Source organism: Amia ocellicauda, chromosome 5 (genome assembly GCF_036373705.1).
Source record: "Amia ocellicauda isolate fAmiCal2 chromosome 5, fAmiCal2.hap1, whole genome shotgun sequence".
Taxonomy (NCBI): Eukaryota; Metazoa; Chordata; class Actinopteri; order Amiiformes; family Amiidae; genus Amia; species Amia ocellicauda.
Genome location: NC_089854.1, coordinates 24099561 through 24116249, shown reverse-complemented (window position 1 = coordinate 24116249; position 16689 = coordinate 24099561). Strand labels below are relative to the sequence as shown.

General features: G+C 41.4%; 2 protein-coding genes across 2 annotated transcripts in view; both read left to right on the top strand.

Moving 5' to 3' along the window:
- The first annotated feature begins 2206 nt into the window (after window positions 1-2206).
- Window positions 2207-5840, top strand: rpl38 (ribosomal protein L38). Its single transcript, XM_066704458.1, has 5 exons — window positions 2207-2279; window positions 2492-2518; window positions 3111-3171; window positions 3805-3927; window positions 5763-5840. The coding sequence occupies exons 1-5, from the start codon at window positions 2235-2237 to the stop codon at window positions 5786-5788; spliced, it is 282 nt and encodes a 93-aa protein (XP_066560555.1). The 5' UTR covers window positions 2207-2234; the 3' UTR covers window positions 5789-5840.
- A 1902-nt stretch (window positions 5841-7742) lies between these two features.
- ttyh2 (tweety family member 2) overlaps window positions 7743-16689 on the top strand; it is a 53370-nt gene continuing 44423 nt past the window's right edge. The window contains exon 1 of the mRNA XM_066704457.1: window positions 7743-8175. Within this exon, the coding sequence (XP_066560554.1) occupies window positions 8050-8175 (126 nt within the window). The 5' untranslated portion in view covers window positions 7743-8049. The remainder of the gene's footprint in view (window positions 8176-16689) is intronic.

Below are 16689 nucleotides of genomic sequence, written 5' to 3'. Positions count from 1 at the left end.
AAAGAGTGTTGAAATGTTTGTTCAGCTAAAGATTTATCCCCAACGTTCTGCAGATTTTAAATTGTACTTCTGTTTAAGGTGGTGGTTCATGATAAAAGACTTAATCTAGTCAGTTTCTTTTCATCTGCGCCATAACTAATGTGAAGACTGACAGTGTTGATTAAAAGGTTTTTGCTCACCTTCCCCTCCCCCAGGTAAATCATTACTAAATAAAAGAAAATCTTGAAAGGTCATTTGACTCCAAAGGAAAAAGGCAGATATTAATGTTTCTTCTTCATGGGCAATGACAATGTATTAGTAACAGGAGTGGAAAGCCATTAGTCTTTGTTCCCCTCCCCCTGCACCAGTTTTGTGCCTGTAATTTCTCTTGAGGTGTTCGATTCATTAGAGATATTAGGAGCTGAGGAAATCTGCGCAAGACAAGTGATACTTATGCCTGTGAAAAATGTTTTCAATTTTAAATACCATAAATATTTAACACGGAGGAATACATTGAACCATGGAGGGTGCTTTGCAAGGACGATGGGTGGCACAGCTGTCTGCTTCCCTGACATTCAAGTCTTAAAAGGTCAAGCTGCTCCTGATGAGGTGGGAAACAGCGCCCAGCATTGCCATGTGCTACTGAGCTCCATTTATCAAGGCCTCAACAAAGCAAAGTGCACTCTTTAAAAAGGTACTCTGAGCATCAGCATGGTGGCATTGGATAATATACGGCTGTGACCATTTATGTGTGATTTGCCCTTCATTCACAGAGTCCCCTCACACTTAAATGTGCACTCCTATTTGAAGAAGAATGGATGCATTTTCCTCAAAGTACTTGTGTCAATGTTTTAGCTAATAACCTTCAATGAACCTTCACTTCTGTATGCGATCCATTTTGTGCTCAGTGTTTTGTTAGTGTTGTACTATCTCTGTATCTAGGCTGCTCATTTTATTTTGACACAGCTCTGTACTCTATCTATCTATCTATTCACATTGTTTTGAGTCTGAAAAGTACACCCTAATGGGCTGTTAACTTTCTGTGTTATCAACAGATTCCTTTCAGTGCAAAACTGGGTTATTTAATCCCTTTAATCAGTCTTTGATCAAACACGCTTAAGCAGCATTTGGGGAGATCCAAACTGGCTGAGGTCATCATCAGGGATTTGTAGTGGCAGGGGTCAGTCCAATGGGAACACAGTAAGCAATAAAACTGTGCTCCTCAGCAATGCACACATTTATGGTGTCTCCAACACAGAGATCCCATAGCTCTCCAGGGTCAGCACGGCTCAGCATGCTGGTACAAGCACTGGTTCTAAATCATCTAAAGAGAGACCCACTATGCAGAAGCATGAAAATCAGCTACACATGCCAGGATGCTGGAAATAGTGTTTTAATTTTTGTTCTACAGCTTGTTCTGTGTTTAAGCTACAGTAGCTGAAAATGCAGATGATTTTCCATCATGAGCGCAGCCAAGCATTTATACAATTAAATCCAAACAAAAACAAAAGGCCGAACTAATGACATGCTTTATGTGCTAGATGTCCTCGGTCATGCAGTTTATTTTAGTAATGTTGGGAAAGCATGATCCACAGCTGTTCATGCTTCTGCACAATGAGATCAGGATGTGACCCATAATTCAATACTGCCACCAAGTGGTTCACCAAAGAAGATTGAGCAGGGCTTCCCAATTTTATACTCAGCGATACCCCATTTAAATGTTGTCAAACTTGTTTCCAATCCCCAAAATGCTTTGGCATGTTTTTTGTTTGTTTGTTTTTTAGCACAAATATTGCATTACTGTGTAAATTAATGTGGTTTATGTTTTCTATTTAAGGTGTTAAAAAACATTTTATTATAATTTTCATTTTATATTTACAAAAATAATAGGAATAATAATATGAAGATAAAGTTGAAGAATATACTTCTAGTAAGAACAGTATTAAGCAACATATGAAGTAATGGCTGTACCACAGATCCCCAACCCCGGGGTCACAAAAAGTCGGGGTGATTTTTGTTTCATTATATATTTTAAATAAATAAATAAATAAATAAATAAATAATAAAGCTTGTTATTATTTATAATTCTAGTAACATTTAATATATCTTGGGTAATGTGTAGTTCGTAATTTTTTATTTGACATGATTCGGATACTATTAAATTAGTTATACGGTGCGGAAAGAAATTATAGCGTTTAATGTCTTCAGGTACTGAATGTCCCTTGGAAGATGCCGTACTTGCTATATAAACTAACATGAAGCGGAAGTCCCGCCCCTTTTCCCTCTCGCTGGCGGACTGTGTGAGTAGGACATTTCTTCAGCGCTTCTAACATGAATTATAATCTAACCCCATCCAAGCATATATCGTGTCTTATTCAACCCACATCGCGTTATCATGCACCCCAAACCCTTGCCTTCCCCCTGCCCGCCCGATTCCACCATGTTTTGACGATTCTGTGCGGTTTTAACATGCAGGCGCACTGACCCCCTCTCTGTCTCCCGTCTCTTTCAGGTTGCAGTCTACAAACACCACACCATGGTAAGAGCCCTTTACAGTCACACTGCGCATCGATAGGTGTTTATCCCGTTAAATTGGGGTCTGGTTCTGGGTTTGATGTGTAGCGATTCAGTCTTATTTGATTGAATGAGTGTCTTGTGTTGTGATGGCCTAGCGCTGGGGCAGCAGCCTGTCTGAGTGTCACTGTCTCCGGGACATGGCTGCTCCCAAAACTCGGCTCTCTCCCGTCTGTTCGTGTAGTTGTCTGTCGGTCCTCGGGTCTTTATATATCCGTGTGTATCGGTGTAGCTGGTCGGACATTTTTTACATCTGCCGGCCTTGTCGTTCAGGCTGCGCTACAGGCTCCGGACACGCACTCTGTTTCTGCTTTGAAGAATAACGTGTTTGTTTGTAACACACGGGCTCGTTGGTTTATTTCAGCCATGTCTTTCCATCAGCAATCCCGGGTCCTCTTTGTAGCCAGGTGCACAGGTGTTAATATCCTGGAAGTGTGCTCTTATTTAATGATAAGGTTACTTTTTCCCATTGTGTGCTTTAAGCGTTTGGCATGTTTTGTAACTCTTGTGAAAGATGCGTTTCTGAATGTAACACTGTTTCTGTTTCTCCTTTTAAGCCACGAAAAATCGAAGAGATCAAAGATTTCCTGCTCACAGCCAGGAGGAAGGATGCCAAATGTAAGTGCAGTTGAAGTAGATGTCCCTGTTTATGGAGCAGCTTTTGGAAGTCATCCTTCTGTCACCAATTTATAAACTCTGGAAAATATTTACTTTGGTACTAAAGCAGGTGGTTTAGTGAATTTAGTAATTTAGAAACCATTGGAACAATGGTCTTGAATTTCCTGGGTTGAGTTGTGTAGTGGATTAACTCCCATGTGTTCCCAGTATTTAGAGATTGGTGATTTAGGGTGATCTATAAAATGAAGTGGATTGGGGCTCTCCAGGACCAGGGTTGGAGACCACTGATCTAAGGTCTATAATAGGCAGTCTTTTTTGTATTTGTCTGTTTATCATATAATGGGAAATCAAGCAGTTATTCAATAGCAGGGGTGTGTCCGTCATCCTCTGCTGGATTTTGAATGTTCGTTTTTAGAGATGTTCATGAGTAATTTAATATTTCCCATTGTAAAATGACACTTGCATGTCTACCACCATTTTAATGCCCTTCTGGGCCACCAGTCTTTTTTTTTTTTTTTTTTTTTTTTTTATATATATATAAAGGCTCTTCATTACATGCCATTGCCTGAAATGTGTTTTAATTGGCTTAATACACTGTTTGGTTGTAATGGTGCTTGCTGTTTGTCTGGGCAGCTGTCAAGATCAAGAAGAACAAGGACAATGTGAAGTTCAAGGTGCGCTGCAGCCGGTACCTGTACACCCTCGTCATCACAGACAAGGAGAAGGCAGAGAAGCTCAAACAGTCCCTGCCACCTGGTGAGTAAGCTACACAGTGCAGGCTCAGGGTGTGCGTAAGCTACACAGTGCAGGCTCAGAGGGTGTGCGTAAGCTACACAGTGCAGGCTCAGGGTGTGCGTAAGCTACACAGTGCAGGCTCAGGGTGTGCGTAAGCTACACAGTGCAGGCTCAGAGGGTGTGCGTAAGCTACACAGTGCAGGCTCAGGGTGTGCGTAAGCTACACAGTGCAGGCTCAGAGGGTGTGCGTAAGCTACACAGTGCAGGCTCAGGGTGTGCGTAAGCTACACAGTGCAGGCTCAGGGTGTGCGTAAGCTACACAGTGCAGGCTCAGGGTGTGCGTAAGCTACACAGTGCAGGCTCAGGGTGTGCGTAAGCTACACAGTGCAGGCTCAGAGGGTGTGCGTAAGCTACACAGTGCAGGCTCAGGGTGTGCGTAAGCTACACAGTGCAGGCTCAGAGGGTGTGCGTAAGCTACACAGTGCAGGCTCAGGGTGTGCGTAAGCTACACAGTGCAGGCTCAGGGTGTGCGTAAGCTACACAGTGCAGGCTCAGGGTGTGCGTAAGCTACACAGTGCAGGCTCAGAGGGTGTGCGTAAGCTACACAGTGCAGGCTCAGAGGGTGTGCGTAAGCTACACAGTGCAGGCTCAGGGTGTGCGTAAGCTACACAGTGCAGGCTCAGGGTGTGCGTAAGCTACACAGTGCAGGCTCAGGGTGTGCGTAAGCTACACAGTGCAGGCTCAGGGTGTGCGTAAGCTACACAGTGCAGGCTCAGGGTGTGCGTAAGCTACACAGTGCAGGCTCAGGGTGTGCGTAAGCTACACAGTGCAGGCTCAGGGTGTGCGTAAGCTACACAGTGCAGGCTCAGGGTGTGCGTAAGCTACACAGTGCAGGCTCAGAGGGTGTGCGTAAGCCAAATATGTAGTTGTCCATCACTTCAATTACTATTCAGAAAAGTGGGACCAATCTGCCAGGGATGGTCAATTTATTTCATTACTGTTTTGTTACAGAGATGCATTTTAGGAGCTGTGTATTTGAATAATTTGATAAATAAAGGCTTAAGTGGGTAATAAGGTCAGTCCACATTTTGTCAGTGTCCGCTCCAGACCCCATTCTGAGATGGTTAAAAATGGTGGATCCATTATGCGTCATCTTAAGTTTCACCTTCAGTTTTGAACGGGATAGTTTTTAGAAACGCTTATAGGAGAGCAGACACCTTGTAAACCAAGCACATGAGAGCAAGGTGAGAGACCCAGGATTTTCATGTTCCTCATCTAAGAGAATTTTGAGTTTAACATCTTTTGCTGGAATGCGAGAAGACTCAAATTCTTTCTCTGCACCTTAACAAAATAACCATCCTCTTGTGCTGAATAATGAAATGCATGGTCCATGTAGTGGTTAGGTTTTAAATGTATTTAAAATGTGTGTAATCCAGTACGAGTCTGTTCCAATGCCAATATTGTATTTTGAACTCTCTGGTTCTTCTAATGGAATGCTTGTATTTTCACAATCTGAGGGCATAAAATATAAATGGGGTTGAGTTGGGTTTTGTAGGGGACATGGTTTACTCAATGACCATATATTCAATCCTGTAACCGGTCATTTTGCTCTGCTTTGATTTTAGGGTGAAACATTAGAAAGTGCTACATTTTATATTTTAGCAGTTTTCTCTACCTCAGTTGAATAAGGACCAGTTTTGTACATTCAGAAATGTATGTTTTCTCCTGCAAAATGTAATTCTACACAATTACATGTATACATAAAATGTAGGAGAAGTCTTTAAATGTTTGAATGATCAAATGGCAAAATATTTATTTTCATGTCAAACTGAACTCCCTGTCATTTTTCTTTTTAGGTCTGGCTGTTAAAGAACTGAAGTGAGAACATCATTGTGTACAGAATAAAAATATTGTAATAAAAGTTACAAAAAGGCTTTTTGTTCCCCCTTATTTTGAAAAATACATGTTGCTGACCAAACCAGGTAGTCACAATTTGAATTCAGCTGTAAGTAAAGTCTGAAGTATGAAAAGGATACATCTTACACTGTCTTGCAACAACATGCACACTGATGTAAACCTAAAAAAAGAAAAAAAAGGTTTATAAGGGTTTGCAGTTCATTCCACAATTGGGGTAAAGATAAGTAGGGTTAGCATTGTGTTTTAAGACCATTTGCATGGGTCTATTCCAGGATATATATGAATGCCTTCTAGTCATTAACTTGACCTACATTTTAAAAGATTGACCTAGATTGGCCCATTTTTACATCAGATGAAGTTATGTTGTACTTCTACTTTCTGCCTCATGATGTCATACTTGAGCTTTGTTTACAAATGTGCCACCATGAGCTAATCTATTGAAGATGAGTATCTGGTATGTTTTGAAAGAAGCTGTGTGTAAATAGTCACAGATTGCTTTAGCCATACACAATTGCTTTATATGTTTTAAAGGAACTCAAAACGTGCATGGTGGTGAGGGGTTTACAAGTGTAACTAAGGGACAATTATACTGTACAAGGTGCACCAAATAAGGTGCATTTTAATACAGTAAGTAATTAGAATTAAGCTGTTCTCAGTTGGCATTAAGTAATACTGAACTGGTAAGTGTGTGATTGTAAAGCAGGGGGGTTCATCAGAGACTACTTTCCACAGTTCATAAGGGAGTTTTGCATTTTGACTTCTGGGTGAGCTGAAGACAGACTACTGGTGTTAATCAGATTGTGACTCACGCAGAAGGAATACGGAATTTAAAGCTTTTCCTTTGTCTTCTGCAAGCCAGTTGATTTGTTGATTCTTATCAAATGTCTCTGAATCGTGGATCTTCCATGGAAAGCTTATTTTACAGTTTATTTTAGTATGCCACTTGTATTCATCAGACAGATGCAACCTTGACACTGTGTGGTTTTGCTGTGCGAGATTCTGTGGGGAGCAGTTCCCCTGCCAGACGAGACAAGGGGAAAAAAGGCGAGCAGCTCAGTGGTGCAGCAGGATCACAGCTGTGACAAGGAAGACGTGACCTCTAAAAACACTGCTGTCGAGCAAGCCATACAATATTGACATTCGGCTAAGTAGTTCTATGTAGTGTTGCAATGGACAGTGCTAACTCCTGAGACATAAATAAAACATTTGAATTGCTATGCTGAATATGAAATCATTGTGTTGGTACTGACTGCACTTGTAGTGCTTTAATTATTTTTTAGAAGCTTAAAAACAATCCCATCAATAATGCAATTGAAAGGATTTTCTTCTGTGAATCAATCACTCTGTCCTAAGAAAGACAATGCAAAGACCCCACTTCACGGGGAACATCTTCAGTCTACCTTCAATTCAGATGATAGGATGGATATTTACCTACAATGTCATGGTTAGTAAAAATATAATGGACTCGATTGTGTAGGTGCAGTTGGGTGGCATCCTGCATTTGAGATGTTTTGCTGCAACATCCACACAATTAAGCAAAACCCACTTGGTTTCCTGATCACGTCATGCTTTCATAATTCTAAATGGCAGTTCTGTTGCCATGAACTCTATAAACAGCCGTATGCACCCCTCGGTGGATGAGGAGAGGGTGGAGATAGTGGATTATAATACCCCAGATCCTCTGAGATTTAACATGACCTGAATATACAGTAATCTGTAGTGGCTGCTTTGATCCATCCATAAAACCTTTAATTTGCCTCCTGCCTTCACTCTGTTCTCCACCATGTGTTAGAGATGGTGACCGGTCAGAAAATACATTTGAAATGGTATTGTCCATTGTTCTTGGGGAGATAAATACATTGTGTGGGGTCGAGTCTCCGACACGAAGCGCGACCCCGTGGTCCTGTTTTCACGCGCGCTCCCGGGCTCGGGTGGGCGCGCACGCTGGAGCGCGCTCTCGATGTCTTGTCCAGCGGGGACGGCAGCGCTGAAGCAGCAGCTAAATCTGTACTTTTTACACTCGCTTTCCGGCACTGGGGTATACAGGACCCTATTGGACTCCTTTAACACGCTTTCCCCCCCTGTCTGTGCACTCCTGCCCGACTCCCTGCGCGCTGCTCGCCGTCTGCATGCATTGTTGTGCCGGGGCTGAGCGGGCTGTACAGCAGCGTAGCGGACCGGCTCCCACCTCGACACCATCCCCGTGTGGACCCCAGCCTCGCAGGGATGTCCGCGGCCCGGGACTACATCGCCCCGTGGTGGACTTACTGGCTGCACAATTTCCCGCACATCAACCTCAGGTTCCAGCCGGTGGACAACGGCTTCAACCCGCAGGAGGAGAACTACCAGCAGGTCCGTGAGAGGAGGGTTAAGCCGGGTGGTGTAGCCGGAGGGAGGGTGTTCAGTATTGCATGGGGAGCAGGTGAAGCCGAGAGCTATTGTGCTCATCCCGGTCAGGAGGCTGGGTCTTTCACTTTCTTGCCCTGGGTTGCTACTTTCTATTTTATTTTCAGTGCTTCATTTCTTGCAGATGTTTAGTGTTAATGCAGATTTCAGAAAGTAGAATAATGCATGTCATTTCAGGTGTCACTGTGGAGGTTGAGACTCCGTAAAGCAGCTAGTGTGACCAGTACCTGCAATCAGAGAGGCATACCTGATCTTAAAGAGATTCATAGACGTGGAGCTTACACAGTATATTCATTAAGTTCGACATCATTCGTGCTCCTTTGTTTGGTCCTTTAATCTGTAACCTACCAAAACCTGTGTACCCACGGGAATAGATTTTAATATATATATATATACACACACACACAAGCAACCTCGGGCATTATACAGAAGTGCAGCTTCTACATTGACCCATGAGGTAGGTACCTTCATGTCAAGAGCAAATTAGAAAATGTTTATGGACTCGCTACCCTCTGATTTCGCATTAACACTTTACTGAGTGTGATAAAGGACAAATACATTTTGTGTTCCTGTGCAACTTTCCATACATAGCCTGTCTTACAACCACCATTTTAACACAGTTCTTGTGCTAATTTGTGTTGTCCTCAGTCACAACCCATGTGTTAAAACAACGCATTCTTGTTATAGTGAAGGTAATGACGAATCCCCTTCTGCTCTGGCTTGGGGCACCCAAAACCGACGGCCACCTAATTACTGTTGTAGCCCAGTCAGCACAAACATCAAGTCCTGCTTCTTGTACAACTTTAGCACCGTGACGAAAACCGTCTGCTAACTTGGAAATCCCCTCTATACATTAGTGGTTGAAGACACTTTTGTCGGGATTGAGGTCATTGTTGATCTGCTGCATTTTGGTGCTGAATAACCTTATAAAGGATGACATACCAAACTGCTTAAGTCACAACGCCACGGATGTCTCGGATATCTAATTAATGATCCCATATGTTTTAAGTTACTGAATATGCATTTCATATACACGCTTTACTGTGCTGTCCTTTTGGGTAGATTTCCTGTAGTCTGGAATGGCAGGGAAGAAGGAAATGAATAATCCTCCGATGCCTGCAATAAACCGATGATTGCACACCTAAATTCAAACTTTAAGCCTGGGCTTATATTATTTATTATTACAGTTTACCATGCTTTGGAGCAATGGGCAGTAGGACACACCTTCTACATTACATATCCTTTTTTCTTTTTTCTTTTTTTTTTTTTTTGCCTTGACTAATTTGCCATCTCTATTTATAACACTTTTTAAAGAGGATTTAAAGTGGATTTGAAAACCCTTAAGTTTAACTGAAAAAGATTAAAAGTGCACACTTGTACATAGGCATTTAGAAAATGACATCTGACTTTGGCTAAATTTGTATTTTTTAACTTGTAGTCTATTTCCAAAGAGTTTTCATAGGAACCATTCAGATAGCGATATATGTAGATATTAAATATTGTGGAGATTAAGCCAAGTCAGATCTTATACTGCAAATAATATAATAGTTTGTTTTAAAATAAGTGGAATATTTTAAAATGTAAGACATTTTAACTGAAGTCTTGTTAATACAACAGAATTAAAGGCACATTTCTTAATACTATTTAAAGGCTTCTATGAGTAAGTATTAATGTGAACAGGATGCAGGATGTCTCTGCAGTGAAGGTTTAAGGTGCCAATCTGAGTGCAGTAGTTATGTATTAAGGGTGATGAAAATAAATTCCAATATGTGTCTTAAATTTGCGCTTCCTGTCAGTCAGATAAATCCATTTGAAGGGAAATTAACAAAATCACTGTTGGATGTGCTTCGGTCTTTGAGAAACTTGAAAATTGTGCATAATAATAGTACAGCCTCTGAGAATGTGTGTTTTCTCAGATAGAGAGCAGAGTTTCATGTTGCATGACAGCCTGTTCCATCGCTGTGGAATTCATATCTCGCAGCTTGAGAGACTTGCAGCCCCAGTGCAAATATGATGTCCGGCCTGTACTGAGAGATTTGTCTTTCACCGCACAGTGGTGCAGAACCTTGGGAGATAAAGCCTCTTCTATTCCATCAGAGTCGCTTCAAGCAAAGACTCGCTGAAAAACAACAGGATACAAATGAGTACATGGCAGACCAAGACAAATTACAATTCAGCATATATTTATTTTTCCAGTCTTCAGATATACTATACCAGTAATACAGAAAATGATATTTAAAAAAGAATGTTTGACAGATTTCATAGAACCCTCTAATGGGTTTCATGTTGCTGGTGGGACAGTCATTAAAGCCATGTGATAAAACTTCCATGAACACATCCTGGTGTCCAGTTACAGCCCATTTCATTATAGATTGTACTATATTTCAAATGATACAGTATTCTGTGTTGTACAGTCATTGATGGGGAAAAACTGGGCCTTTAGGAGCCATAGGGTCTTCTGGTTTTTGTTCCACCAGAGCTTTTAATGACACACTTGAACCATGACCATTGAAGCATTGTTTCCAGGTTCTATGCAGACGGAACCATAGGCAGCTTTAGCACAGTGTATCGGTGACGGAGGGTTACAACAGAGAAAATTTACGAGAGCCGTCTGAAAGTCTTTATTGATTTAGATCACTATATTTATAGCTGTGAGATCAGTATAGAAACGAAACCAAGCCACTCCAGGGTGTGTTTTTGTAGCATCTTGCAACACTGCAAACTTAATTAATATTCTCTGAAATCTCATCACAAATTAACTGCTGAACTCTGTCTTCACTGTGATGTTTTTAGAAGCAGTAATAGGGGCTTTTTGGCACAGAAGAGTGCTTATCCCTGTAGCTTGTCTCTTTACATTAGGGTTTACAGCAGGGGTAGCAGAGAAGCCAGCAGGGTATGGATTGCATAGGAACCACAGTGGTTAACGCACTCCTCTGTCCAGCGCAGTATTGCCACAGACTGTGGCATCCTGAGCTAGTCCTTAATAAAAATAAATCAAGAATGGTTTTAATTTCAAAGTGATTTTGCATGTTTGTGATCTGCATGAACTTCAGCTAAAGCAAAGAATCTCAACATCAGGGGTGTATTTGATGTACAGATTCATTATAAAGCACTAATATAATGGCTAAAGGCAATAGTTTTCACTTCAGTGTTTGTTTGGACATTTCAGATTTTCGTCTTTGATTTGCCTTATAAATGTTGACACACTTTGGAAAACAACGTGGCACTCCTTTTTGTCTGTGTCCAGAGCGTGTATTTGTGTGCGTAGATGTGTCATTTGAATCTGTGGTCATATCGTGGAATTGTCCACACCGCATCTTTTCTAATATGCTGCTTTTAAAAGTCCTGACAGTTCCTTCCTGAAGCCCTAGTGGTTTTCTCATCTGTCAGAATGTGTCAGGGATTTTATTTGCAAACTTAGACTTTCTCGGAAAATCTCCAGAATAAAGTTTTCTTGTCATGTCTTTTCTCTCGGTAATCCAACCGAACACTGTTGTAGCTGGGAGAAATCATGCATGCGCCCTCTCGAAAAACAGAATAGCAGCCATTCACACATTTTTTTGATACCTTTTTAAAAGTCAGATTTCTATATTTTGTCTTTATTTATAACCATAATCCTTCTGACACATTTTTGCGTGTATTCTCAATGATTTCTACTGAGGACAGTTTTTATTTAGCGAACTTTGTCATTCACTTGATCATTTCTGACTGGAAAGGATTTACTGCCACGTCTTTACATGCTCCTCACAACTTCTCACTTTGTCGCAGTAAAAGTGCAATTAGCTGCACTTCAAAATGCATCCTGGGGAAGGAAAGCATGCCAAACCATAAACAACTACTGAAGTATCGGCCTCTGGAGGAACTCCCTAAACTCGGACTGCTCTTTACATTGTGCTGGGTCTCCGTGTCACATGTCTTGGTAGGATCCTGCTGCTTGAGGTCAACCTATAGCAGGACGCGTCAACCTAATTTTAACTCTTCCTTCCTCCTTAACCTACACATCCTGTCAGGTGTTATTTCTCCAGAACCATACTGACCAACGGTATAAACCCTACTCTAATGAAAGACATCCAGAAAGAGTTAATGGATACTGGCATCATGTAGAAGATGTGACTCATGGTCATGCACCACAGTACAGACTTCTCACTCTTTAAATAAGCTCTTAATATTCTACGTCTCATAATCCTGCCTTTGTGGTGAAGAACGCACTGCTGTCAGAACACCAAAATAGGCCAATATAACCCTTTGAAGGCCTGAATCCCTGAGCAAGGGAAGAGTACCTCATATAACCACTTGGTTTAGGATTCGAGCACACTGAAGGGATATTGTTAAAGAGTAGACTTTTTTTTTTTTTTTTTTGTTCTGCCCAAACTCTGCTTTCTCCCCCCAGATCTTAATGCAAGTTAATTTGTACACTCACTCCCAGTTCTTGATTAGGATCTGATTTGCCAAAACTGAGAGAACTGTTTGACGGGGGGGGTTTCTTCGCACCTGGAATCTGTGGGAATAAAGCAACTGCATACTGCAAGAATTAAAAAGTACAAAAAGGGGGTAGTTATGTCCTTGGTGTCAGCTCGAAGCTCTTCTGAGCTTTTTTTAATTCGCTTTACATGAAGTATTACAGGGTTCATCGAGGCTGCAGTGTTGGGTTAAAACATTGTGTAAGTTTGGCTAATACTGCCTCCATTACACCTCCATTTTCCAATACATTATAATCGTGTGCCTCAGGACTTTCCGCAAAGTGGAAGTGGAAGCACACACACACACATGCATACATACCAAAAAGGCCTTTCTGCTTCACTGATCCTGCTGTCAAATGCTCCCTGGGAATTGTGTTTCGCTTCAACGCTTCCAAATACTCTCCATTCCCAGCCTCCTCCTTCCCATTCTCCCTCTTTCTCTTCCACACTTTCTTGCCATCTCTCTCTCTCTCGTGCTCTTCCTGTCGTCTCCTCTTTGGTTTCATTTAAAGGCTGCTGTCAGTGAGATTTAAATAGATTGCATGTAAAATTAAGAAACGATGAACTCGGATGGTTTTGTTTGGGACTGAATTTCTCTCGGGCTGTGCGTTTGTATTGATTTTACATGGGTGTTGTTCAGATGAGGGCAGAATACTTCAGACAAAGCTTATGATTTGTGGCCTGTTCTTGGTCATGAATTAATTAATGAATAAATTAAATAAAATCTACCCGCATGCATTTTTTTTCCTCTTTCAAAAAAGACTTTTGAAATTACTGTGTGGTAGACAAACACTAATATAAAGTGAGAGAGAATGGCTGGACAATGATATTGCTTTCCATTAACTGAATACTGCTTCAGTAGTTGGAGATGTTAGATTAGAGTAAAGCGAGTATTTACTGAAATAATGACTGGACAATCTCAGTGTATCTGATTCAAGGCTCTGCCAAATAATTAGGCATGTTAGTACATGGGTAAACAGGATCAGTGTTGTAACTTGTCTGCTTAGTTACTGAATCATGAAACTGTCTACTCTACAATAGGCAGAAGTTAATAAACTGGTCTTCATTTCCTTTATTTTTTTTATTTTTTATAACCTTGTAGATTCAACATTGTGATGTATAGATAGTAGTTTGAGATGCACAGCATGAAGTAGTTAATGAATACAGCAATAAATAGTAAACTTGTGATTGCATCCATGGGAGGGTTTTCTCAGCTGTGCTAGCTGATTTCACAGATGCAGTGGGAGGCAGGATGTGTTCTATTCTCGGATTTTCTCTTACCTTTAGTTTCTTCGTTTGGGGCTGACACTTCTCAGCTTCAGCCTGATTTACTGGTTTATTCATACAATAACTGTGGTAGGTATGGTGTTAGATGCAATGGTAAATGTATGTTTTGGTGGGAGGAGGAAGGGGGTGTTGTGAAACAAACCTGAATCTGAGCTCCACAGGGAAATGCCACTATGCTGACAATAATAAAATAAAAATAAAAAATCCATAAAGATCATCTGAAGCCCCAGCTGTGAAAAGTTGAATTTGTGCTGAAGGTTGGTGTGGAGCGAGTATCCCTTTCATAACAATGGATACATATAGGGGTCTACAGTTGTACACCAGAAGTCTTAATTCATTTGCAAGCAGGCTAAATCTGTTTCAACTTATATCTGCAATCAACTGAACTGTTCTGCATCCCTTGCTTTTACTACAGTACTAAAAATAGTTCCATATACTAGACATTAACTTTTCAGACTATCTACCTGGGGACATATAATTCCATTATTAAATGTTATTAAAATTGTGATATAAGCTTTCATTTTTCAAATATATCTCTGCACTTGCCCAACCCCTAATTTGCTTTTGACTTATGAGATAGTTAATACTGTCTGTGTGTCTCGCACGCACATTCCTCCTCTGTTCCCCCAGAGGGGCTGTTTAGTAAGACCTACAGAAGCTCAGTAAGCACACTGCCCTACTTTGGCCAGTTACACCTTGTTTCTATGGTTACAGATACTTCCCTTGAGCACATTTATAGTCCAGTGACAAGACTCTGTTTCCATTCATTGCAGTTTAACAAAGTATAATGGGGCCGTGCAGTTGGGGCTGAAGTACAATTCTGTGGTGTACACTACAATAATACAGCGTTCTTTTGCACGCTGTCCACCAATCCACACTTATTTTCAGCAGTTTTGTTACTGAAGTAAAGTTACTAATGACTGTAGTGTTTTACGGTTTTAAAATGTGTTCTGTTTGTCTTGGCAGAAACAAAAGAAGTAATAAAGAACAACGACAAAGAAGACATAGGCCTAGTCCATGTAAAATATGTAAAAGATTAATGCCTACTAAAGTGTTTTTTGTAATATGTATAATTTTTTAATATATTTAATATATATATTTTTTTTTTGAGAAGTGTTGTCTTAGTAGGAACTCTAGTGCTGAATAGAGCGTGGTACAAGGTGAAGTGCAATATTGCTTTATACCATTTAAGATGCATTAGGCGTATATAGTATTGTAACATACTGTGGGTTCGCACATGACTAAAAGGCCTAGGCCCATTAGTGAGGCTTCAGGATCTCTATACTGCCCCCCCACCCCAGTAGTTACAGACCTCACACTGGTCTCCCATCACCTCCTTCAAGTTGGTCAGATGCAGGCTCACCTATCCCACTAATGACACCAATGTTTAATCCTTGGGATTCCAGCTACAGGGAAACTGGAACTCTCAAACTTTGTTGATGTAAAGATTTCATCCCCATTTGGTTTACATAGTTGTACCCTTATTGCAGATTTTTTTTTTTTTTTTTTCACCGGCAAATTGGTTTAACTGGCATATAGCATTGGTAGCCTTCTTCTGTACTTACTGGGAAGACAAAATATAATCCATTGAACAATACCATTTTTTTTTCTTTTTCGGAAATGTAAGAATATATATACACCGATCAGCCATAACATTATGACCACTGACAGGTGAAGTGAATAACACTGATAATCTCGTTATCATGGCACCTGTCAGTGGGTGGGATATATTAGGCAGCAAGTGAACATTTTGTCCTCAAAGATGATGTGTTAGAAGCAGGAAAAATGGTCAAGCGTAAGGATCTGAGCGACTTTGACAAGGGCCACATTGTGATGGCTAGACGACTGGGTCAGAGCATCTCCAAAACTGCAGCTCTTGTGGGGTGTTCCCGGTCTGCAGTGGTCAGTACCTATCAAAAGTGGTCCGAGGAAGGAAAAGCAGCGAACCGGCAACAGGGTCATGGGTGGCCAAGGCTCATTGATGCACGTGGGGAGCGAAGGCTGGCCCGTGTGGTCCGATCCAACAGACGAGCTACTTTAGCTCAAATTGCTGAAAAAGTGAATGCTGGTTCTGATAGAATGGTGTCAGAACACACAGTGCATCGCAGTTTGTTGCGTATGGGGCTGCGTAGCTGCAGACCAGTCAGGGTGCCCATGCTGACCCCTGTCCACTTCCGAAAGCTCCTACAATGGGCACGTGAGCATCAGAACTGGACCACGGAGCAATGGAAGAAGGTGGCCTGGTCTGATGAATCACGAGTTCAAGGTGTTGACTTGGCCTCCAGATCTCAATCCAATCGAGCATCTGTGGGATGTGCTGGACAAACAAGTCCGATCCATGGAGGCCCCACCTCGCAACTTACAGGACTTAAAGGATCTGCTGCTAACGTCTTGGTGCCAGATACCACAGCACACCTTCAGAGGTCTAGTCCATGCCTCGACGGGTCAGGGCTGTTTTGGTGGAAAAAGGGGGACCCACACAATATTAGGCAGGTGGTCATAATGTTATGGCTGATCAGTGTGTGTATGTATATATATATACACTCACCTAAAGGATTATTAGGAACACCTGTTCAATTTCTCATTAATGCAATTATCTAACCAACCAATCACATGGCAGTTGCTTCAATGCATTTAGGGGTGTGGTCCTGGTCAAGACAATCTCCTGAACTCCAAACTGAATGTCTGAATGGGAAAGAAAGGTGATTTAAGC